The 26692-nt window shown below is 41.5% G+C and overlaps 1 protein-coding gene across 8 annotated transcripts in view; it reads left to right on the top strand.

Moving 5' to 3' along the window:
* Positions 1 to 26692, top strand: part of arfgef3 (ARFGEF family member 3) — a 255967-nt gene that overhangs the window by 213108 nt on the left and 16167 nt on the right. For all 8 annotated transcript variants that reach the window (XM_057342528.1, XM_057342527.1, XM_057342530.1 and 5 more), the window contains one exon: positions 7629 to 7759. In XM_057342528.1, the coding sequence (XP_057198511.1) occupies positions 7629 to 7759 (131 nt within the window). The remainder of the gene's footprint in view (positions 1 to 7628; positions 7760 to 26692) is intronic.

The following is a 26692-nucleotide window of genomic DNA, read 5'->3' as shown; positions in this document are numbered from 1 at the left end:
ATTTCTCCCGATGATGAGCACCTATCTGCGATCATTAACGCCCCTGCGCCACACGACATTGCTTCCTTGCGCTCGTTTTTGGGACTGATCTCGTGGTACAGCAAATTTCTGCCTAATTTTGCTTCGACTGCTGAACCATTACGTGCATTGGTGCGAGATGCATCAGAGACTACATTCGAATGGGCTGTGCCTGCCGATCGCAGCTTTAAAGAACTGAAAGATCTGCTTTCTAAAAGTCCAGTGCTCGCGCTGTTCGATCCATTCCTTCCCACTATAGTGTCAACAGACGCTTCTGATTATGGGCTGGGGGGTGTTTTGACACAACTCCACAAAGACAATGTTGAAAGGACTGTTGCGTTTGCTTCCAGAACTCTTACGGCTGCTGAAAGAAAATACTCTACGGTCGAGAAGGAAGCGCTGGCCTGTGTGTGGGCAGTAGAAAAGTGGCGGCCGTACTTATGGGGTCGACACTTCACGCTGAGAACTGACCATCGTGCACTCACTACATTGCTGGCAACAAAAGGCATTGGCCGTGCGGGGTTGCGTGTCGCTCGGTGGGCGGCGCGCTTGCTTTGCTTTACTTATGATGTCATATACCGCCCTGGGACTCTTAATTGTGCTGCCAACTGTTTATCCAGATTACCATTGCCAGCACAGTCGGATGATTCCGTGGAACCAGACATGGTTGCTTTTGTGTCTGGCCTACCTACTTTCTCTGTCGAGGATTTTTGCTCAGCTTCGGAAGTCTGTTCGGAGTTGGCCTTACTGCGTGCACAGATTGGGCGGCGCTGGCCGAAAAGGTGTCGGGAGCTGGCACCATTGCTGGTGCCTTATTTTCGTATTCGGGACGAACTGTGTGTTGATGGTGCTCTAGTGAGGAGAGGGGAACATCGTGTCATCGTTCCTTCTACATTACGCACGAAACTGGTACACTTGGCACATGAGACGCACCAAGGGATCGTCCGTACCAAACAGAGGCTGCGTGAATTATTCTGGTGGCCTCAAATGGATGCTCAAATACAGTCTACGGTCTCCTCTTGTCTAACCTGTCAACTAAATGACAAATCAGCTAAACCAGCCCCTGCACCTCTTCAGCCTGTCAGCTTTCCATCGGAGCCGTGGCAGAAACTGGGAATTGATATAGTGGGACCTTTTGAGTGTGGACCGTCTGACTGCCGTTTTGCCATCTCTCTAGTGGATTACCACAGTAAGTGGCCAGAAGTGGCATTTACCCCAAATGTTACTGCAGAGGTAGTTACAACCTTCCTTCATTCAGTTTTCAGCAGGGAGGGAAATCCGCAGGGTGTCGTGACCGACAACGGGCCTCAATTCCTGGCCAAGGTCATTGAGGATTTTTTGAAAGAGAGGGGTATAAGTCACATGCGTAGTTCCTTGTACTACCCCCAAGGGAACGGTGCTGTGGAGCGTTGGAACCGAGTTTTGAAAGAATGCATCCTTTCTGCTGAACAAAGAGGGCTACCGTGGAAACAGGTAGTGACTGAGTTTTTGCAATCCTACAGAGCCACGCCACACAGTACTACTGGAGTGTCCCCGTCTGAACTACTGCACCATCGCAAGATGCGTACAAAGCTGAATGTCTTTCCGGTGGGCCCCAAGAGTGACAAGTGTGCTCAGGTAAAAGCTGCTGTGCGTTCCAAACAACTGAAAAGCAAAATGTACACAGACAGGAAACGGGGAGCTAAGCGTCACACTTTCAAAACAGGAGACCAGGTGAGAGTTAAAAAGCCTACTCATGTGGGAAAAGGAGTTCCCAAGTTCTCGCCACCCCTGGAAATTGAGAGACAAATTGGAAACAACACTTTTGTGTTGAGTGACAAAAAGAAATGGAATGTTTCCAAACTGACACGTTTCACAGGCCCTGCTGTAATACAGCATGATAACTCACAATCGCAGGGGACATGTGATCTGAGGAAAAGTAGTAGAGTGAGTAGACCACCTGCGTGGTTGAAGGACTTTGAATTGGAGTAAATGCATGAGACGAATTTTGTTGGTTGTGGCTATAACTGTGTTCATGTTTGAATTATAGTTCTGAAATGTTGTTGGATTATGATGTTCATCTACCTGAATGAAGGCTGTAATTGCTGGTGTATATATACATACATAAGATAATTAACATATAGGTGTTATGAAGGAATCTTCAGTTAAAAGGGGAAATGTGGTGTTTTGCAATTGAACCTCAAGAGGGCAGTATGGGGGTAATTGTTCTTGTTGAAAACAAGTGAGAAATAGAGGAGAGAAGTGTTCTGGCAGAGTGAATTACATGTGTGAATAAAATAGCTCGAGTATTTACATTGCTTCATTATTGACTAACCTGAGGACACAACAGAGTCACTATCCAGGAAATTTGTGAAGCGGCAAGCTGGTCTTCACCGCACATTTTCACCAGGTTTTATAAACTGGATTTTACAGCGCAGTCATTGCGCATGCTGTGCTGAGTGTGGGATCTTGAGTCCTCACTCATTCAGCCCAGACTGTAATTTGGCTGGCAGGCTAGTTCAAAACAGGCTATCTGGCAATACTGGAGTTAGGATATCCCATAGTGAGACAACAAAACATATGCTTGAAAGAGAACTATAGGTTACTTGCGTAACCCGGTTCTCTGATAGCATTAAGTGAGGTGTCTCACCAGAATACCCTCCTTGCTGTGCAAAGCTCAGAGGAGGTGTGCTTGTTTTGAATGACGAAATGATGTGTGTTGTGCTACTTATACTACGTAGGTAGCCACTCCTCCTCACAAGCATCATGTCTGTCAGCCAATAGGGGCTGGTGTAATGTAATAGGGCTTCTGAGGAATATGCATAAGGGGCGTATCCCATAGTGAGATCAGAGAACCGGGGTTAAGCAAGTAACCAGGGCCGGACTTAGGAGGATGTGGGGGTATTTAAAATCATGTGTTTGTTAGCATTAGTAAATGTTTTGACTAACAATGACACTTGTTCATTGGTTTACACGTTTATAATGCTTGTTTTGAGAGTGGGAGCCACAAGTGGTGCGTTTATAGCGTGTAGGAAGTTTCAAACATACTTAAATGTAAAATCCAATCAACATTAATAATCAACATTACAATTTCAAGGGGACTAATATAGTTTTTTGACACAATCATAAAGCCCTACCATTATGTATTTTAAAATTACAGTTAAACTTATCGATTCATAATAAGAAAACTACTAAAAAGGAACAAATGTGTGTGTTTTCCCTGTATTTCTGGAGGATCTTGAGAGATTATACGTCTCAGATCTAAAATTTGTGAACCCCTGCATTAACATGAAACCAACAATGAGCTATACAGTTGTCAGCATTTATTAATCTTGTTTATTGTTCTTTAATGCCAAATACAATTGTTCTTGTTAGTTCCTGGTGCATGTTCAATGTTTTTAAAAATATAAGTAAATACTGAAAATGAAGATAACAAATGCAGACATGTATTCTAATGCTTAACTAATGTTAACAAATGCAAAGTTGTAAAGTGGAATTGCAATTCCATCAGTAAAATATATGACAGATCTATGAGTTTGAAATGCACTTTAAAATTATATTCATAATAATGAGATGAAACATCTTATTATGGCTTAAATAGTTTCAGAGTAATGAGATGGGTCCATAGTTTTGTAAGGTCTAGTTAACTGAGGTTGTGCAGGGCAAATAGGACACCCCTCTGTTATACATAATTTTAATTACTTTATACATTTATTTTATAAATTTTGCATTCTGCCAAATGCATAAATGTAAATGCAATACCTAACATAACATAATTTTCATGTCAAATTCTTAAATGTAAATCTAAGAGACCGTTAAATGCAGCTCACAGGGCCATGAATCCATGAATGGTATATCTGCAAGGTGACATCTTAATTTAGCATTTAAATTTTGCCAGAGATCTCAATGTCAGACATGAAATAACTTGCATATAAACGCGGTTTAAAAAGCACGAGCAGTTTGTCCCTTCGCGCGTCCCGTAGTTCGGTTGTTTTAACTTTGTTGATTAGTTAGCAGAATGTTTTAATTTACATGGATGGATTTAACAGTGTTTGCATATTATTTAGAAGAACCGATTATGGTCACAGAACGGGAAATATTAGAAATAAACTCTATATGGCCCGGTTTCACAGACAAGGCTTAGCTTAAGCCAGGACTAGGCCTTAGTTAAAGGGCATATTGAAGTTGCTTTTAGAAAAATGCTTTAGAAAAAACTTCGCTCGTGTGCATCTTTTGCTAAAACATTCCCAGTGACATATTTTAAGATGTTTCAGGGCAAGTTATTTCAGTTAAGACATCTTAAAACATTCATCTTATCTGGGACTAGTCTTAAGCCTTGTCTACGAAACCGGGCATTTATTACCTATATTTTATTCAGAGTTGTCTGCAGAACACACTTTTCATAACACGATTTTTGTAAAAAGCAAAGAAAGTGTAACAACAAAAACAGGTAGTAGACTGTACTGCAACTACTTGTCGATGAAACGATCTGTCGGACACAGACTGTGTGGAGCGAGCGTTAATTGGAAAACGTGGAGTGGAATTTGTTAGGACCTTTAGTGGTGTGATAAGAGAAAGTTTTTCGCGGGGATGTGAATCATCACTACTACACTTCGGCTACTGTTCTATTGTGCCTACCAAAGAGCACCAGCCTTTGAGGGCAAATGGGCAGTGGCTCAAGCCACAGAGCCACCCCGTGAACACGTTCCGGTTCCAGTCGGTCCGGGAGTTTAAAAGGAGAAATAACTGAAATACGGGAAAAATAACTAAACGTGAGGGTGGCGGGAGATGGGTGTGAAAACGGGAGTGTTGACAGGTATGTAAATAATCATTATTTCCATTTTACTAAATCCTGTTCTTTTGCATTATTGTCTCAGTTTTTTGTTTTCTTTGTTGCGCTGTGCTGCACTGCGATAGCGCTTATCAGCCATTATAACATCATCTTAATGCAGAGACAGGTTTCAACTGCGGTAAACGTGACGGATAGAATCCACAAATAACCAATCAGGAAATGCCAACATGACTGACGGAAAGTTTAGCCAATTAAATGACATCATTCCTTGCATAAGGCAGTGCTTTTGAATGATGCTAGACCAATGAACAAAGTTTAAATAAAAAATAAAATGACTGGCCTATAACTAAACAAATCAAATGAATAAGAGCAGGGGGGGCCCCTAGGCTGGAGCCCAGTCAAGCCCAATGGTAAATCCGGCCTTGCAAGTAACATATAGTTTTTTGCCTTATTAATGTGTCAATTTGTAGGTTTATTTTGGGCTTGTCATTGTTTGCTGTTCTTTTCAACAATATGATCTGGCAACACTGTCTTTTTTACGGCAGAGCTGGTGAGGCTTTTCAAAACGTATGAAATCGCAAGCATATTTTCATGTTGTAGTTGTTCAGACAACTAATTTTTAGGTTCTTGAAACTTCTTTTCATACTCTTTATCCTGCTCTTGGGCATGGGATATTTTGTCTATGGCCTGGGTTAGCTGGACAGGCCAATCTAGCGCTAAGCTATAATTAAGCTTTCTTAGTGGAGCACCTTTTAAGGCTTGACTCACTGCTTAAGTTGTTAACTGTGCTGTCATATCTGCCATTTTAATCCATTTTAAAAATGTGTACACCCCTAAACTTAAACTCTCAGGGGCGGTTTCCCAGACAGGGTTTAAGCCTAGTCTCAGACTAAATTAAATGTGAGAGATGCCTTGATCGAAAACAACTTGCACTGACATATCTTAAAATATATCACTGTGATTGTTTTGTCTCAAGATTCACACAGTAATATTTTTTTGTAAAGTATGTTTTTTAAAACAATTTAATTATCCTAATTTAACTAAGGCCTAGTCCTGGCTTAAGCTAATCCTTGTCTGGGAAACCGCCCCTCAAAGTTTACAACACAAATGTAAGTAGCTATAGGCCACCAAGACAATGGATATCACACAAACTGTGGGTGGGGATTTCAGCACTTATCTATGGATTGTCAGAGGGCTCTACCCGTACTTGACAAGTTTCACACAGAAACACTAAAACACTATTATAGTCTTACAAGGTGAAAACCATATGCTTTAATTTTTGTATTAATTGTACATGAGTGTACAGGAATTCTAAACAGAGAATTTGCCAGATCTACAGTATGTCACAATAAAATCACAATTTCAATACACTTTGCAAACAATCCTATTCATAAACAAAACCATGGAGCTGAGCAAGGAAACTATCAATCAGGCTTTGAGGAAACCACTTTTGTTATGCAATTGGTTACTGATTTAGTCAAAGACCTAGTTTCCTGCACAAGTTACTGCTCTTGATATGTTTTAGTGTATTAAGTTGAGTTGATAAAATAGAAGGCTCATTTCAGTCTAATTTAGAGAGAGGCGCAGCCATAAAAGTTGGCCCTGAAATGACCTGCTGAGTGCGGTTCACTACATATGTTATATAGTAGGAATGTATTAGGCATATTTAAAACAATGACAATATGTATATCAAATAAATATTATATAAATGTGCAGTCAGAGTAAACAGCTGACAACTGGATCTCTAGAGATCAGATTATAAGTGTGTCGGGTATTATGATGGGGATCATGGAGTAAGTATCTCGACTGACTTTCTCATTTAAGAGTGAGCAGCGCATCAAAATAGCTGAAATGGCGCACGTTTAAGTTGTTTTTGGATCCCTTATGGCCCATTGGATTGCCTCATTTGCGATTTGACTCTACACAAGATTACTTTCACTTTACAGGAAAACGAGACATTTCAGGAGGCCCTGTGTCCAGTTTGTGTTATGAGGCAGTATGTGCTGCTTCATGGCCATTCAATGCCTGCATTTGTTAGTGATCATTCAACTGCGGCAGTGGCCACGTCTTGGGCGGCATTACGTGGTGTGCCCATATCAGAAATATGTGCAGCAGTTACATGGGCATCACCTTGCACATTCACACGGTTTAATAGACTTGTGTGGCTTCTATTCCTTTCATTGGTACCGCAGTCTTGCCTGTTGACATTCTTGTTGCAGTATCCTCGTGACTTTGTTGTAGTCATCTTACATCATATACTGATCATCTCTGGTGGTCTGAAGTAATGAAATAGAATGCTGGTTACTTCCATAACTGTGGTTTTATGAATGGTGGAAGACCGCCAGAGTCTCTTGTCACTTGGATTGAGAATGACATTGAGATCAACCGTGATGTAGTCGGGAGTTGATATAGCTTCCGTCGCATCATAGGTCAAGGTCACGTGTGACTGAATTAATATGGGATTCTCGATGTGATGCACTAGACACGATTCTTCCACCATGTACTGACCTTCTCTGGCGGTCTTCCACCATTCATAGAACCATGGTTAGGGATGTAACCGGAGTTCAATTTCAAAGAACATGTTCATATTTCACCCCAGAATAAAAATAAGTTAATTATTTTTTAATTATTGTTAAAATTATTGTATTAAACAATCAACAATAACAATTTGTATTAAACAATAAAATACTTTTGTTTTATTAAAGCAATATGACACATAATTGCTTTGGTAAAATCACTGTAAAATCGCTGTAATACACAGTCTCACAGTGCTTTAATAAAATGCTTCTTGTTTTTTGTACGATTCTTTAATAAATTAATTTTATATATCATCTCTTAGGTCTTTATGCTGGATACACAGTGCTCCCCCAAAACCCCAAGCAGCAAGGAAGGACTTGAGCACGCTCAATCCTGTGTACTGATCATTGAACTTCCAGCTGATCAACTTTCCAATGGTCATGCTCAAAAGAGGTAAGCGGATTAACAATTTAACAGATAATTCTTATGTTACTGTTAACACGATGCAGGGCCCCTAATTGCTATAGGTAATGACAGGGTCCCAATAAGTTGTTAATCAACATTGGTTTAATGACAGATTCATTTGGTCACATTCTTAACATAGATAAGTAATACTTTAAAATAAGGTTGTTTTGTTACCATTAGTAAATGCAGCAACTAAAACTAACTAACAATCGGGGGTGCAAACTTGTCACCTTTCGGCGAAATTTGCCGTTTTGAATCCAAAATGGGTCATTATTGTGAGATCCGATGAGTTATTGAAAATGGAATGAAATTATGAATGAAATTATGAGAATCATGTCCAGATGTTGTGGTAACAATGTCAAATCACTAGCCTTTTTGCGAGTTATGTTTTAAATGCTGCGCAGATTTAGAATACTCAATACTCAACTCATGAATCAATATTAGATGTAGTTGAATTGAACAGCACCTGCACATTTCTGACTTATTTCAACACAACCGTCACTAAGCAACAGGTAAAGGCACGCTGGTTTGTTTGCCTTGAAAGGAATGGAGCATACCCAATAAACATAATATGGGGTAAGTGCATTAACACACTGTGACAGCCGTAATTCACTGCATTTTACAGAGAAGCCCTGCTGTGTAAAAGGAACAATACTGGAAACTAGATGTCTGTATTGTCACCCATCACTCCCTGTAACTGTGCTAATGAGTGCACAGAGTTGACTGTAAACTGCTTCGTAATGTTTTGCACAGCCGATCTATCTGCAATACAGTATAATGTGTTAGTCTACTGTAGACGCCACAATGCAACGACAGATTTCTTGTGTAAAATACTGTTGGGGAAACTTACTTTTAAAAGTAACTAGTCACAATATTGAGTTACTCCATGAAAAGTAATTAATTATGTTACTTAGTTACTTTTAGTGGAAAGTGACTAAAAGTACTTTTGTGTCACCTTTTCTCACCTGACTGATGCTCATGCTTTTCCAAACTTTGATGTTTTTTAGTAGGGATGCGTCGATCCGATATTTTGGATCGGATCAATACAGACCTTTTTGCTGGATAGGGCATCGAACTGACAGACCGATCCAAATCCGATCCTGTGTGTTAGTCGCAAATGTTACTCATAAAGCTTTAAAAGGGACTAACTATTATGAAAGCACTGTTAAAGTCATGCACTATTTTCCAGGTATTTCTTACGTCATTCAATAGCTTTATATGAGGAACAAACCAATATAATGTTAGCATCAGGGGCGATTCTAGGTTTTCAATATTAGGGGGGTTCAGCCTCCAATGAGGATATATTTAAATATATAATACATAGGCACTCTCTTAGCACCACATAGTATACTATATACAGGTGATGGTCATATAATTAGAATATCATCAAAAAGTTGATTTATTTCACTAATTCCATTCAAAAAGTGACCAGACGGTTGCCGGTTCGATTCTCAAGGCCGGCGGCCCCAACTCTGATAAAACACCTGAAGAGGCTAATCAGTGACTTCAGGAACAGACGCATTCAACTTAATACGGGAATGCGCAAATTGCTTGGCATGTCGCATTAAAGTACCATTGACCACAGCACACTCCTACATAGACTCGAAAATTATGTCGGCATTAAGGGAATAGCTTTGAAATGCTTTAAATCTTATTTATCCGACCGTTTTCAATTTGTAGCAATAAAAAATGAGGTGTCACGCAAATCGCAAGTCCAGTACGGTGTACCACAGGGCTCAGTCTTAGGGCCTCTGCTCTTCGCATTATACATGCTACCTCTATGAGATATAATAAAGCGACACGGAGTTAGCTTTCAATGTTATGCTGATGATACTCAACTTTATATTTCCTCGAAGCCTCATGAAACACAGCAGTTCCATCGAATAATGGAATGCATAGTCGATATAAAAAACTGGATGAGTAACAACTTTTTATTACTGAACTCGGACAAAACTGAAGTGTTACTTATTGGACCGAAAACTGCTATAAGTAACAACCAAGAATACTGTTTAACTATTGACGGATGTTCCATAAAACCCTCGTCGTCAGCAAAGAATCTTGGCGTTCTATTCGATAGTAATCTGTCATTTGAGTGCCACGTCGCCAACATCTGTAAAATTGTGTTTTTCCATTTTAAGAATATATCTAAACTACGTCATATGCTGTCAATCTCAGATGCAGAGAAGTTAATTCATGCATTCATGACATCAAAACTAGATTACAGTAATGCACTGTTAGGTGGTTGCCCTGCAGGCTTATTACAAAAACTCCAATTGGTCCAAAACGCGGCAGCTCGAGTTCTTACACGTACAAAAAAGTATGAACATATTAGCCCGGTTCTGTCAACCTTGCACTGGTTACCTATAAAGCATCGCGTTAACTTTAAAATCTTGCTTATTACCTATAAAGCCTTACATGGTTTAGCTCCTCAGTACTTGAATGAACTCCTTTTGTATTACAGTCCTTCACGTGCATTACGCTCTCAGGCGTCCTGTCAGTTGGTAATACCTAGAATTTCAAAATCAAGTGCAGGTGGTAGATCCTTTTCCTATCTAGCGCCTAAACTTTGGAATAGTCTTCCCTGCACTGTCCGGGAGGCAGACACACTCTGTCAGTTTAAATCTAGACTAAAGACGCATCTTTTTAATCTTGCATACACTACTCTTCCATAATATAAATCTTCAGAGGGTTTAGGCTGCATTAGTTAGATCAACCGGAACCAAAAACACAACTGATGTACTTGTTGCATCAAAGAGTACAGAACAGTACTCTACTCTCAGCCAGTCTTGTCTCATTGTTCCAAGGTTACCACAGCGAGCAGGATGCAGTTCATGGCCTGACCTGATGGTAGAGCGGAGAATGGGAAGTGGGGACCTGACAAGAGCTGAGATGATAGAGCTGGATAAAGAAGGACGCGGTCTCTTGACATGTCTTCACCACAAAATTTCAAATGCTATTAGATTATTAATGATAATCTTAAACTATAATTTATTTTATTATTAAGTTTATTTATTTTATTTAGCCTTGTTGTGCAAGTTCTCTGGAGCTTGTGCAGAGGCAGCAGCTTTTGCCAGAGGGGAACTGGAATCCCCTGGTTGGGCCTGGGTTCTCCTGAGGTTTTTTTTCTCGATTAGAGTTTTGGGTTCCTCGCCACCGTTTGCATACTGTTTTTGCACTATCTGCCTGACCGGGGGGGCTGCTTTAGAATCTTAAAGTTTTACTTAATTAATATTGCATATAGGAATTTATTATCTGTTATATTTGACCTGTGCTTCTCTCTCCTTTATCCTAAATGTGTGCTCTCACTGAGCGTGTGTGTGTGTGCGTACTTGTCTGTGTACGTACGTGTGTGTGTGTGTGTGTGTCTGTGTCTGTGTGTGTTGGTGTGTGTGCGTGTTGTGTGTGTGGAGTGTTTTGTGTGTGGGTGTGTCTGTCTTCTGTGTTTTCAACCTTTTCTTGTTTTTGCAGGTACAACTTTGATTGTTTTGCTTGTAGTCAATGTGTCTCATGTGCAGCTGCTTTGTAACAATGAAAATTGTAAAAGCGCTATATAAATAAAGTTGAGTTGAGTTGAGTACTGCTATTGCGGTACTTAAATGCCATACGCTGATAGATTTGTGCAGCTCCGCATTAAGTTGAACGCATATATTCCTAAAGACGCTGATTAGCTTGTTCAGGTGTTTTATATCAGAGTTGGGGCTAAACTGGATCTCGCGGGCCAGAGTTGAGAACCACTGCACTAGATAATAGTCTAAAGCTTTGTTTAAAATTACTGTATTTTGCTGGAGCCGGGTACTTACTGATGAGTGTCATTATTTAAAACACTGGAAGCGGTCTAAACAATGGGTCTCATTCATGAAACACGAGCAGAACAAATTTTTGTGTAAATCATTCGTAAGTCATTCTAACACAAATTTTAGGATTCATGAAAATGTTCTTATTTTGAAAAATGTTAGTTGGTACAAAATAAATGTACAGCTGCTCCTTACCATGTGTAAATAGTGCGTAAAACCGCACGTAACGTTCTGTATTCTTTTAGACCAGTGGTCACCAACCCTGCTCCTGGAGATCGACCGTCCTGAGATTTCAGCTCTAACCCCAATCAAACACACCTGAACTATCTAATCAAGGTGTTCAGGTTTGCTTGATAAATACAGACAGGTGTGCTGAAGCAGGGTTGGAGCAGGATCTCCAGGAGCAGGGTTGGTGACCACTGTTTTAGACAAACTGATGACACTGCATTTTGATGCACTATGAATCATAATGATATTTCACAAGTTCTTTTGCCCTTTCTTTGATAATTTTTTGCTTTTTAACTTTAGGTAAAACACAGAGCTCATCACTGTCCTTTTTTACACAGCCGTTCAATCACAGTGGAGAAGAGGCAGGAAATAAACACTACATTGACCAATACACAACAATGGAGAATTTAATATGAATGGTTTCTGCAATTTCATATTAAGTAATATTCTTCAAATAAGATACTAGTAACAAGTAGGCTAACTGTTGCGAACATTCTAAATCACAGCAACCAACGTATCTCTGGAATAACGCGAAGTGCCTCCAAAGCGTTCTTAGGCACCACCAGCTGGTCGTTTTCAGAGGAGCACCAGGTATTATTATTTTAGCTGGCTAAATACACTTTGGTGGACACAGTTTAATTGATTAACTTATTGGTAATCATAATGCCTATTAGTATCTTATGCATTTATGCAATATAATGTAGCCACACCAGAGAATGAAGTCCAGAGGCATTCATGTAATTTGCGTAGCTGTAATTCATAGACAGGGATTATGCTAATTGTGAATGAGTGTGCATGCGCAACCTGTTTACAAGTGATTGGAATTCATTAACATACACACATTTGTGAATCCGGAGGAAAGTTTTCGGGAAGGTCTGTTTTACACGCAAATTACTCAGAATTTACTCATATATTTATGAATGTTTCATGAATGAAACCCATTGTGCGTCATTCACACACAATAACTCTTTTTAAACCTCAGATTATAAAAGGCTGTTTAAACTGTTGTATGAATATAATGAATGATGTGTTAAACACATGAGTTAACATATCTCTTCTTTTTGTGTTCTAAATGTTATGAACATGCGGAGCAAAGATCCCCGCGACTTCAGAAAGAGAAGGTGCTTTAAGTGCATTATTATGCATCCGGGATGTTCTTAACTAAGCAGATGCATTAAGTGCATGCATTAAGACCATCACCCTGCATCTGCGATGTGCATAACCGTAAAGAACATAGAAGTGCATGCATTAAGCGCATCACATTCTGTCTTCCTCTCTCCACGCTATGGCCATCCTGCAGGCCAAGGCGTTCAGAGAGCTCCACGAGGGTAAGACCGACCCAGAGCTTATGCAGGAACTCCGCGCCGTCACCGACCTTGCTCTACGGGCGACAAATGTGACCGCGCGGGCCCTGGGTTGGGCGATGTCCACACATGTGGTCCAGGAGAGACACCTCTGGCCAAACCCTGCACAGATGGGTTGCGAGAAAGTTCGCTTTCTCGACGCACCCATCTCGCAAGGGGGGGCTGTTTGGTGATACTGCCAAGCCACAGTTCTCGACAGTAAAAGGAGCAGACAGAGGATATCAAGCATATCCTCCCCCGCCGCGACTCGGCCTCCCCCTGGCCGTCGAGATCCTGTGCACCCTCTGCTTCCCAGCAGCCCTGGTCCTCTTCGACACTCCGGTTCCGGTGCCCCCACTCGGCGGCCCCCCGGGAGACGTCGAAGAGGAGACCAACACCCCATCAGCAGCCGCGGCGGAAGCCGTAGCGGCCCTCATAGGAAGACCCGAGGGAGATCGAGAACACCTTTTGGGCCCGACCCCAGCCATTCCATTGCTGGTTGGTCGATCCGGGATGGTTCCTGCCCTGTCCCAACTACCCACTTCTAAAGGTTTTTCTCCCTTCTGGCGAAGGGTGAGATCGAGTCCGTCCCCCTAGCCGAGATGTCCAAGGGGTTTTACAGCCCCTACTTCATCGTCCCCAAAAGAGGCGGGGGGGGGGGGTGCGCCCCATCCTAGATCTGCGTACCCTGAACAGACACCTGCACAAGCTGCCGTTCAGGATGCTCGCGCAGAAGCGCATCCTGACATCTGGCAGATGTCAGGATTGGTTCATGGCAATCGACCTAAAGGACGATTTCATGTCTCGATTCTCCCTCGTCATCGCCCGTTCCTACGGTTCGCTTTCGAGGGTCGGGCATATCAGTACAGAGTCCTCCCCTTCGGTCTGTCTCTGTCTCCACGAGTCTTTACGAAGATTGTGGAAGCCGCCCTCTCTCCCCTCAGGGAGAAGGGTGTGCGGGTACTCAACTATCTCAACGACTGGCTTATCTTGGCACACTCGCGAGATCTGTTGTGCACACAGGGACCTGGTGCTCCGGCACCTAGATCGAATGGGGCTACAGGTCAACCGAGAGAAGAGCAAGCTCTCCCCTGTGCAGAGCGTCCTCTATCTTGGTATGGAACTCAACTCTGTCACCATGACAGCGCGACTGTCCACAGCACGCGCCCAGTCGGTGTTGAACTGCCTGGATCATTTCAAGCAGTCAGCGGTTCCCCTGAAACTATTTCAGAGGCTCCTGGGACACATGGCATCCTTGGCGGCGGTGATACCCCTCGGGTTGATGCACATGAGACCGCTCCAACACTGGCTTCAGAGTCGAGTTCCCTGGAGAGCGTGGCACACCGGCAGCAGGCGGATGGTGATTACGCCTCTCTGCCGATGCACCCTAACCCCTTGGTCTTCCATGACCTTCCTTCGGGCAGGGGTTCCCCTAGGGCAGGTTACAAGGCATGTCGGGGTGACAACGGACGCCTCCCTGCAGGGTTGGGGTGCAGTGTGCAACGGGAACGCAGTGTTGGGGCTTTGGACGGGCCCCCGCCTGCGCTGGCATATCAATTGCCTAGAGTTGTGGACCGTGCTACTCTCACTGAAGAGGCTGCAACCTCTCGTGCAGGGCAAGCACGTGCTGGTCCGGTCGGACAGCACTACGGCAGTAGCGTATATCTATCGTCAGGGTGGAGTTCGCTCACTGCAGTTAACACGACTCGCCCGACGCCTCCTCCGGTGCAGTCAGCAGGTGACCCGCTCCCTGCGTGCCACGTATATCCCAGGCGACCTGAACCAGACAGCTGATGCGCTCTCTCGTCAGTCGACGCCTCGCGGAGAGTGGCGACTCCACCCCCGCGCCGTCCAGCTCATTTGGGTGCAGTTCGGGCAGACCCAGGTAGACCTGTTAACATCCCTCAAAACCACCCATTGCCCGCTTTGGTACTCTCTGACCGAGGGACCCCTCGGCACGGATGCCCTAGCGCACAGCTGGCCGCGGGACAAGCGGAAGTACGCCTTCCCCCCAGTGAGCCTCATTGCACAGACCCTGTGCAAGGTCAGGGAAGAGGAGCAACAAGTGTTACCCGTTGCGCCACACTGGCCCAACCGGACTTGGTTCTCGGAGCTAATGCTCTTGACGACAGCTCCCCCCTGGCCGATTCCCCTGATGAAGGACCCTGAAGTGGCGCCTCTTCTCGACCTGGTGTGCTTCTCGAGGAGAAGACCCACGGAGTTGTGCGATCGGGTCCGTGCTGTCCTTCCTACAAGAGAGACTCGAGAATAACCTCTCCCCCTCCACACTGAAAGTGTATGTAGCCGCCATTGCCGCTCATCACAACTCCGTACCTGGGAAGTCTTTAGGGCAGCACGACCTGATCATTAGGTTCCTAAGGGGTGCTAGGAGGCGGAATCCGCCTCGAAAGGAGAGAGAAGCACAGGTCAAATATAACAGACTATAAATTCCTATATGCAATATTAATTAAGTAAAACTTTAAAATTCTAAAGCAGCCTTAATAATAAAATAAATTATAGTTTAAGATTATCATTAATAATCTAATAGCATTTGAAATTTTGTGGTGAAGACATGTCAAGAGACCGCATCCTTCTTTATCCAGCTCTATCATCTCAGCTCTTGTCAGGTCCCCACTTCCCATTCTCCTCTCTACCATCAGGTCAGGCCATGAACTCTGCATCCTGCTCACTGTGGTAACCTTGGAACAATGAGACAAGACTGGCTGAGAGTAGAGTACTGTTCTGTACTCTTTGATGCAACAAGTACATCAGTTGTGTTTTTGGTTCCGGTTGATCTAACTAATGCAGCCTAAACCCTCAGAAGATTTATATTATGGAAGAGTAGTGTATGCAAGATTAAAAAGATGCGTCTTTAGTGTAGATTTAAACTGACAGAGTGTGTCTGCCTCCCGGACAGTGCAGGGAAGACTATTCCAAAGTTTAGGCGCTAGATAGGAAAAGGATCTACCACCTGCACTTGATTTTGAAATTCTAGGTATTACCAACTGACAGGACGCCTGAGAGCGTAATGCACGTGAAGGACTGTAATACAAAAGGAGTTCATTCAAGTACTGAGGAGCTAAACCATGTAAGGCTTTATAGGTAATAAGCAAGATTTTAAAGTTAACGCGATGCTTTATAGGTAACCAGTGCAAGGTTGACAGAACCGGGCTAATATGTTCATACTTTTTTGTACGTGTAAGAACTCGAGCTGCCGCGTTTTGGACCAATTGGAGTTTTTGTAATAAGCCTGCAGGGCAACCACCTAACAGTGCATTACAGTAATCTAGTCTTGATGTCATGAATGCATGAATTAACTTCTCTGCATCTGAGATTGACAGCATATGACGTAGTTTAGATATATTCTTAAGATGGAAAAACGCAATTTTACAGGTGTTGGCGACGTGGCTCTCAAATGACAGATTACTATCGAATAGAACGCCAAGATTCTTTGCTGACGACGAGGGTTTTATGGAACATCCGTCAATAGTTAAACAGTATTCTTGGTTGTTACTTATAGCAGTTTTCGGTCCAATAAGTAACACTTCCGTTTTGTCCGAGTTCAGTAATAAAAAGTTGTTACTCATCCAGTTTTTTATATCGACTATGCATTCCATTATTCGATGGAACTGCTGTGTTTCATGAGGCTTCGAGGAAATATAAAGTTGAGTATCATCAGCATAACAGTGAAAGCTAACTCCGTGTCGCTTTATTATATCTCCTAGAGGTAGCATGTATAATGCGAAGAGCAGAGGCCCTAAGACTGAGCCCTGTGGTACACCGTACTGGACTTGCGATTTGCGTGACACCTCATTGTTTATTGCTACAAATTGAAAACGGTCGGATAAATAAGATTTAAACCATTTCAAAGCTATTCCCTTAATGCCGACATAATTTTCGAGTCTATGTAGGAGTGTGCTGTGGTCAATGGTATCGAATGCAGCACTAAGGTCTAGCAGCACCAATAACGAGATACAACCTCGGTCAGACGCCAATAGCAGATCATTTGTAACTCTGATCAAAGCAGTCTCTGTACTGTGACATGCTCTAAATCCAGACTGGAATTCTTCATTGATGTCATTCCTTTGGAGGAAGGAGCATAATTGAGTTGAAACTACTTTTTCCAGAACTTTAGATATGAAAGGTAGATTCGATATAGGCCTGTAGTTCCTTAGTTCTCTAGGGTCGAGTTGGGGTTTTTTGACAAGGGGCCTTATAACAGCCACCTTATATGCTTTAGGCACATGTCCTAATGTCAGAGATGAGTTAATAATACCAAGAAGAGGATCTATAATTTCTGGGAGCATCTCTTTCAGTAGATTTGTAGGTATAGGGTCTAGTATGCATGTTGTTGATTTAGATGATCTAATAATTTTAGACAGCTCATCTTGATCTACGGTATAAAATAATTGCATTTTCTCCTTAAGGGCGCTGTAGTTAGTTTGTTCAGCGGGTTTCACTTCTGATTGCATTGTTATAATTTTTTCTCTAATATCTTGGATTTTATATGTGAAGTAGTTCATAAATTCATCACTGCTATGCTGATATACAGGATCAGAAGTCACTGACGATTTATTTTTTGTTAATTTAGCCACCGTGTTAAATAAAAACCTAGGGTTGTGCTGGTTTTCTTCTATTAGTGATGAAAAGTAGGCGGATCTAGAAGTTATTAGGGCTTTCCTGTATTTTCGAATACTATCCTTCCATGCTGTACGAAATACCTCTAATTTAGTTTTCTTAAAGTTGCGCTCCATTTTTCGGGCCGCTTTCTTTAGAGCCTGAGTGTGTTCATTATACCACGGTGTGGGGCTGCCATTTTTAATCTTCTTTAAACGTAGTGGAGCAACTTTGTCTAGCGTTACCGAGAAGGTGGAATTAAAATTTTCAGTGGTAATGTCAAGATCTTCAACGTTATTTCTCATGATTTGAGACAATTCGGGCAGATTATCGAGAAACGCATCTTTGGTAGTTGAAGTTATTGTTCTACCATATTTGTAACAATGAGTTTTATTTGCAGCCGTAGGCCAGTGAAGCAAACATAATACCAGATAATGATCCGAAATGTCTTCACTCTGCTGAAGGATTTTAACGTCGTCCACATTTATACCGTAAGACAGTATTAAATCTAAAGTATGATTACGAAGGTGAGTGGGTCCTGACACATGTTGACTAATGCCCATGGAGTTAAGAGTGTCTTTGAAAGCCATTCCTAAGGCATCTGTAACGTTATCTACGTGGATGTTAAAGTCACCAACGACAAGGAGTCTATCTGCGGCCAGTACTAGTTCTGATAAGAACCCACCAAATTCTTTAATAAAATCTGTGTGGTGCCCTGGAGGCCTATATACAATAGCTAGAATCAATTTAAAAAGTGTTTTATCTTTAGTATTAGGTGTTGAAACATGAAGAACCATGACTTCAAAAGAATTATATTTAGAGTTCGACTTCTGGGAAATGCTAAGAGAGTTATTGTAAAGTGCTGCGACACCTCCCCCTCTGCCTTTTAGACGAGGCTCGTGTTTATAATAATAATCTTGGGGGACAGATTCATTTAAAGCAATATAATCATCTGGTTTTAGCCATGTTTCTGTCAAACAGAGCATGTCTATTTTATGATCTGTTATCATATCGTTAACAAAAAGTGCTTTATTAGAGAGAGATCTAATATTTAGCAATCCGAGTCGTAACAGTTGATTATCTGTATTTTGTTCATGTTTAGTTTGTTTAACGTTTATTAAATTACTTTCAAGAGGTTTACGCATTATTTTATGTTTGCTAATCCGGGGGACAGACACAGTCTCTATTTTGTGATGTTTGGGAGAACGGATTACTACATGTTGTACATTTTGTGTATTCTGCGACGTGAGACGGCAAGCAGACAGTTGGTTAAGCCATACTGTCTGCTCCCTGACCTGGGCCCCAGCGAGTCAAGTTTTAGCATTAGCATTAAGACTTTTTGCCATATTTCTAGACAGGATGGAAGTCCCAGCCCAGGAGGGATGGAGACCATCTCGTTTCAACAGGTCAGGTCTGCCCTCAAAACTCTTCCAGTTATTTATAAAAACTATATCATTCTGCAGGCACCACTCAGACAACCAGCCATTTAGTGATGATAATCTGCTATAAATCTCATCACCACGATAAGCAGTGAGGGGGCCAGAGAATATTACAGTGTCTGACATCATGCTTGCGAGCTCACACACCTCTTTAATGTTATCTTTTGTGATCTCCGATTGACGGAGTCGAACATCATTTGTGCCGACGTGAATGACAATCTTACTGAATTTACGATTAGCCTTAGCCAGCACATTTAAATTTGACTTGATGTCAGGCGCTCTGGCTCCCGGTAAACATTGGACTATGGTGGCTGGTGCCTCTATGTTAACGTTCCGAACAATAGAATCACCGATAACTAGGGCACTTTCAGCAGGTTTCTCAGTCGGTGCGTCACTGAGCGGGGCAAACCTGTTCGAGACTGTAATCGGAACGGTCGAGTGATGTTTTGTCCTGCGACTACGCCGTCTCACAGTCACGAAGTTTCCCAGCTGCGGAGGATTTTCAACCGGAACCGAGCTGTGTGCGCTAATGTTGCTCGCATCCAAAGTGTTTTCTATCGTCGTTAAACTCTTACTATCCTCAGATAAAGATTGGATGCGAGACTCTAATTCTAAGATCTTCTCTGTCAGCCTAACTATTTCCCTGCATTTATCGCATATAAAACCCTCGCAGCTGACAGAGAAGGCTAAGCTAAACATATGACATGAGGTGCAAGTAACAATAATAGGAATAGAAGCCATAACTCACCGGATTTGAAGTGCAATTCCAACTTACCAAGGTTGCTCGATGGATCATAGTATACTCGCTTAAAAAGAGAAACAGTTAGCACACAAGACAAACCAGAGGCAAGATGATATTCTACAGTGTAAACAGAAAGCAAGCTAACACGCTATTGCTATGCTAACGGCGTTAAGTTAACTATCACTTTTGGTTTAGACTCTTCAAGTAAATAACAAGAACAGGGTTATTGAGATATCAGGATAAGTTAGCAACGACAATAATAATTAACGATAATAAAATATACTAATATTAGAGCGAAGTGGTAAGCGCACTGATACAAACAAGCCGCCGGCAGCGATGCAGGAAACAGGAAAGGACTTCTCCAGAGAGGAGAAGCTTACAGTTTACAGCTTACGGCTTTCAAGGAAGCTCTGGGACCCCCTACCTACCCACTGGTAGGTTACAATTTCGCGGTAGCGCTCTCAGCTGACAAGCCCAGGCCTGTCACCGTCGCTTCGTTGAGATTGTGACAGGGCACAGTGTTATGGCGTTTTCCATTGGAACCCCATCTGTCGGTTCGACACAACGTCGAGAGACCGACAGAAAGGGAACGTCTCTGTTACGTTTGTAACCTCGGTTCCCTGATGGAGGGAACGAGACGTTGTGTCCTCCTTGCCACAACACGTGCTGTCCTCTACAGCAGTCGTGAGAGGTCTCAGGCTCCTCAGAACAAAGGTGAATGAATGAAGCACGCCGTCTCCCTTTTATACCCGGATTTCCGGGGGCGGAGTCCGGCATGCAAATTTCATTTTTTACTTTTTACTTTTAGTAAAGTACATTTTTCAAGTATCTGTACTTTGAGACTGCTTTACTTTTTTTTAATTACCTCACTACATTATGAAGCACATGTAGGCCTACTTGTAATACATTACATTTTTAATACATTATTACCTTTTACAGTACATAAAAATCCACCACCTTTCTACTTTTAAAAGTAAAAAAATTAAAATACTTCAGTAAAAGAAAGTGGTAGATTTTTATGTACTCAAGCATTAAAATTTAAAAAAGAACAACATTCATTTATGAAATGTAGTGGATTTAGAAGTATGATAAAGTGTAGATATTTGAAAATGTACATGAAAGTAAAAATACTAGAAATGACCCCATCTGGCAATAAAATAGATGTAATTCTACATTGATCAAGTATCGGATCGGGATCAGTATCGGGCGATACTCAGAATTCAGGTATTGGAATCAGATCGGGAAAGGAAAAAGTGGTCTCGGAGCATCCCTATTTTTTAGTGTTTAACACTGTAATGCATTTAACAATATATCCTATATAGCTTATAACATACTTGACACCAGGGGTGCCCAATCCTGATCCTGGAGATTTACTGTCCTGCAGAGTTCAGCTATAACCCTTTTCAAACACACCTGAAGCAGCTAATCAAGATTTTCTGGATTACCTGAAAAATAACAGGGAGGTGTATTTCATTAGGGTTGAAGCTAAACTCTGCAGGACCGTAGATATCCAGGAGCAGGATTGGGCACCCCTGCTGTACACCTTCATTTTCTTTTAAAGACCACATTTCAAATATGTCCTTACCAGTATCTATGTGTGCCATACAAATATGTTTTTTTAAGCAGAATTATCACTAAAAACAACTACATTAACAACTAAAAGCGCTTAATAAAGTTTTATTAGCAAAATAGGGTTTTGTAAAAAATTTATATAGCCTATATCCTTGGAGAAATGTATTCATTCATAGGGTCTATGTTACTTTGGGGTGGCAGAGAAAATATCAATATACATGTACAAACAAACAAAAGAAAGGCATTTATCCCTAATTTTTATAAAATATAATGTACAATTACTAAATTGACTTATTGATTTATCAAATTATTAGACAGGAAGTGAGTGCGCAAGTCTGTCCAATGTCTTAAAAATGCCAAAGTGAATTGCCCTTGACACACACTTAACCCACACTATCTTGAATACCGCTTCCGAGCGGTATTCAGGGCTAAGTGTATCCCATCATGCATCACGTTGCCCGGGTCTCATGAGATGTTGCGGAAAACTTTTCACTGTATCTTATACTACTACTTTTTAAGGTTATTTAAGGTCTTTATTTATTCTATGTTTGGCTAACATGTTTTTCTTATGTTTTTGTTTTTTTGGAGTACAGCTGCTTTGATACAATACAAATAAAGCACTATAAAAATAAATCTGACTTGACTTGACTATATAATTAGATATTACATATAATTTCATAGTAAAACGTAGTGTTGCACATTTTATTGGTGAAAACTTCAGAGTTACAGTATGTATTTTGTAAAACTGCTTTTTATCACATAATTAGAAACACCACATTAATTAACGTTACATGTTTGCACTTGTTAAGTGTGTCTCAACGGGTTAGAAATACTATATGCTCACTTGGAATCTTCACTGCCACTAGAACACTTGGGCCAAAAACAGGAAATACGTCATGATAGTAGTCAAGTGCAAAGACCGCAAGTGGGGGTATTTGGACGCAGCCCTTGAATCACTTTCAAGGTTCTATGATGTCAAGTGCAGATCGGTCTGTGTGTGCACTGCAGCGCCATAAACAGTCGAACACAACTTATGTTTGATTACTGCTGCGTGTTGTGACTCGCGCTAATTTTACAATCTGAAAGTTATCTTCCAAACATGACTGGCATTTGCAGGCATTTTGTCCATGGTGGCTGTGTCGACATGCTAGCTCAGCTCTCGAACGTAAAGCTCTGGCCTTTCATCGCTGTGTCAAGGGTTGCCAGATTTGCATAACAAAAACAAACCAATGACAATTCAAAACAAGCCGGAACACTGCAGAACTGCAGACATGGCAACCCTGCCTATGCCTGACTAGAGTCTGTTTCTGCGCAGGCATGAGCGATCATGTCTACACTACTTTAAATCACATTGTAAATTCAGCAGTTTATTGACAGTGAAATGTTAATACAAATGATTAGACTGAAAAGTAACTTGAGTTACTTGAAAAATAGTAAGTCAAGTAGTGATATGTATATTTATGAAGTAATGTGTTACATTACTTGTTACTTATAAGTACTCTGATAACGTAATGCACATTACTTGTAACATGTGTGGCGGGCAGAGTAACAATACAGACACAGGTTTAACCAGAAAAGGCCCCGGAGGGTGATTTATTCACACTTTAAAGTGCAGACTGAGGTAAGGAGTGGGGAATATCTGGGTCTGCTGTGCAAGTGAATATTCAGGGAAGCGCTCCTGGGTGTGTGGGTAAAGTACAGGTAAGAGAGAATCTCTGCCGATAGTCAGCCGCTGGTTTCTGGAAATATAGAGAATAGTCAATACGTTAGCTGTGTGTAAACGGAGACCAAGCTCACCCTTTCAGTCTTCTCACATGCTTATATGTGACCCTGGCCAACAAAACCAGTCTTATGTGTCAATTTTTCGAAATTGAGATTTTTACGTAATCTGAAAGCTGAATAAATAAACGTTCTATAGATATATGAGTTGTTAGAATAGGACAATATCTGGCTGAGATACAACCGTTTAAAACTCTGGAATCTGAGAGTGCAAAAAAATCAAAATATTGAGAAAATTGCCTTTGAAGTTGTTAATCAGGGGCACTGTGGCAGACCATCCACTCACAAAAATAAAGTTTTTATATATTTAAGGTAGGAAATTTACAAAATACCTTCATGGAACATGATCTTTACTTAATATCCTAATGATTTTTGGCATAAAAGAAAAATCGATAATTTTGACCCACACAATGTATTTTTGTCTTTTACTAAAAATGTTCCCGTGCTACTTAAGACTGGTTTTGTGATCCAGGGTCACATATATGGTCAGCTTAATGGGGAACAGGTGCTGACTATCGGCAGGTGCGTTGGGCTGATTCCTTCGTTTCCATGGTGATTGCATTGGGAGACTCGACACGCATGTAACCCCCAAAATTGACTTTACATATGTGAGTGTTGCCTTTGGTTTTTAGTACAACATTGCAGATAGTATCACACCTAATGTTGTTGTTACAATGTAATGACAACAACTTTACAACAAGTCTTGTGTAAAAATAAATAATACTTTGTTGATAAATGTTCCGTCTTTAAATTTAAATCTGTCACTATAGTGACAGGCATCCTGTGCAAAAAGTATATGAGTTTGTTCATTCATATTTAGAGCTGTGACTGTAAGCTGTTGTTTGAACAGACACCTTGAAGTAAATGTGGAGAGTTCATTTGCAAAAACAGATAACCCTGTTAATAATGTGTTTTATTGTGCAAGTAATATCATTGAAACAGTTGGATTGTTTTGATTAAGTAATAATTCCTCAATGTACGGATATGTAATACAATAAAGCACCAAATAACATGGTTTATAAAAAATTCTAAAAACAGAATTATCTGTTTTTTCAAATGAACTCTTCATGTGGTTCTTTATCCTAGACTCTTTTAGCAGACAGTGGACTATTCTGATTATGTGCACTGAATGATATGAAATACAAATTGTAATAATTATTGTAATTGTTTTAATATTGTAATGTTTTTGTAATATATATAAATCTGCATAGCAGTGGTAGATGAACCCATGTGCCTGTATGATAGATCCTAAGGATGTTGGAGAAAAGAGTGGTCCAAGCACTGATCCCTTAGGGACCCACGTGACCATGCGGTGAGCTGTGGACAATGCGCCTCTCCACAACACCCTGAAAAATCTGTTGAAGAGGCAGGATTTAAACCAGAGAAGAGGGGTACTGCTGATCCTAGAGGAAGTGATCCTTAGTGATGATAGGGTAGCAAGCAGGATCTGATGATTAACAGTACGAAGGCTGCAGATAAGTCTAGCAGAGGTAGGAAAGATGATTTGCCTTCTGCCTTAGCTAGCCACAGTGCTTTCGTGACCAACAGCAGCGCCCTCTCTGTAGAATGATTGATTTTGAAGCCTGACTGGTGGCATCCATTAGTTTGTGCTGAGTAAGAAAGGTAGATACCTGGTTGAAAACAGCTCTTTCAATAGTTTTTGCAATTAACGGGAGAAATGAGACTGGTCTGTAACTCTCTGAGAGAGAAGGGTTCAGTGTGGATTTCTTAGCATCTTGATCTGAGCCAGCTTGAATGTGGATGGAAAGGTGCCATTGAGCAGAGTTGTGAATATGTGTGTGCAGGTTTGAGTGAGTCTGATATGGCCTGTAAGAGATGGGAGGGGATTGGGTTGATCGGGACGGGTGGTGGGATGGCTGGCGTGGTCGTTTCCTAATGGTTAGAGAGTCGGACTCGTGACCAGAAGGTTGCCGGTTCGATTCCCAGGGCCGGCGGGTAACGACTGAGGTGCCCTTGAGCAAGGCACCTTACCCCTACTTGCTCCCCGGGCGCTGCAGTGACTGCTCCGGGTGTATGTGTGTTCACGACTTGCTGTGCGTGTGTTCACTACTCTCTGGATATGACCGCATCTTATCGAAACGGCGATCTACTAGCACCGCACTTTAAATCACAAAAACTATCATTAGCAATAGCAACGAGCAGAAAATCCCACATTAATGACTGTAGTTTCAGGTGCGCAGATAGCACTAGGCACGGGGGGACATGACCCCCTCAAATTCCCTAATGCTGCAATATACTGATGGGGACACTGTACTGAAAAAAGCACTGTCCTTCAGATGAGACGTTAAACCGAGGTCCAGACTCCCTGTGGTCATTAAAGATCCCATGGCAGTGCTCGTAAAGAGTAGGGGTGTAACCCGGTGTCCTTGCCAGATTCCCTCAATTGGCCCTTGTCAATTATGGCTTCCTAATAATCCTCACCCTCTGAATTGGCTCTAATTCAGTGGTAGCTCCTCTCCACCAAAAGCTGGTGTGTGGTGAGTCGCATCATCCAGGTTTATATTTTAATGTTCTGTTGAACGCAAAATGAGATATTTTGAGCACCTTTGACTCCCATTTAAATTTTTCCTGATTTTTCAATGATATCCCAGAACTGAAAATGTCTAACATTCTTCCAAATATCTTTCTTTGTGTTCAACAGAACAAATAAATGCAGTGAGGGAAATATTTATTTGATCTCCTACTGATTTTGTAAGTTTGCCTGCTTACAAAGAAATGAAGAGTCTATAATTGTTATGGTAGGTTTATTTTAACTGATAGAGACAGAATATAAAAAAACCAAGAGAAAAATGTTATATAAATGTTATAAATTGATTTGCATTTCAGTCAGTGAAATAAGTATTTGATCCCCTACCAACTAGCAAGAATTCTGGCTCCACAGATTGGTTATGTGCCTATATGTACCACAGATTAGTCCTGTCACTTTAAGAAAGTACTCCTAAGTCTTTTATTATGTATATAAAAGATGCCTGCCAACAGAATCTGTTTCTTCCATTTCAACCTCTCCACCACCATGGTCAAGACCAAATAGGTTTCAAAGGATGTCAGGGACAAAATTGTAGACCTGCAATAAAATTCTTGGTAATTATGTTGATGAACCGAATAGCCTAAGTCACAGAATAACCTCCTAGGTAACACTCTTTAACAACATTATGTGTGACCACACAAGACAGATCACCTGCTTAGGATCACCTCCAGCCTAGAGGACCACAGCATCCTATGCCAGCAGTCAGAAACTGTCAAAGAGGATTACAGCAGCTACAACACATCTGCTACAGCCAGCATCCGAGCCTACATGAGAGGATGGAACAGGCTGAAAGGGAAGAAGACTTCAATGCAAAACTCTCCTGCCTCAGAAATCCGCATCACACTGTGTGTCATCACCT

The sequence above is a fragment of the Triplophysa rosa genome, linkage group LG9, assembly GCF_024868665.1.
Source record: "Triplophysa rosa linkage group LG9, Trosa_1v2, whole genome shotgun sequence".
Taxonomy (NCBI): domain Eukaryota; kingdom Metazoa; phylum Chordata; class Actinopteri; order Cypriniformes; family Nemacheilidae; genus Triplophysa; species Triplophysa rosa.
This window is presented reverse-complemented; position numbering and strand designations above follow the sequence as displayed.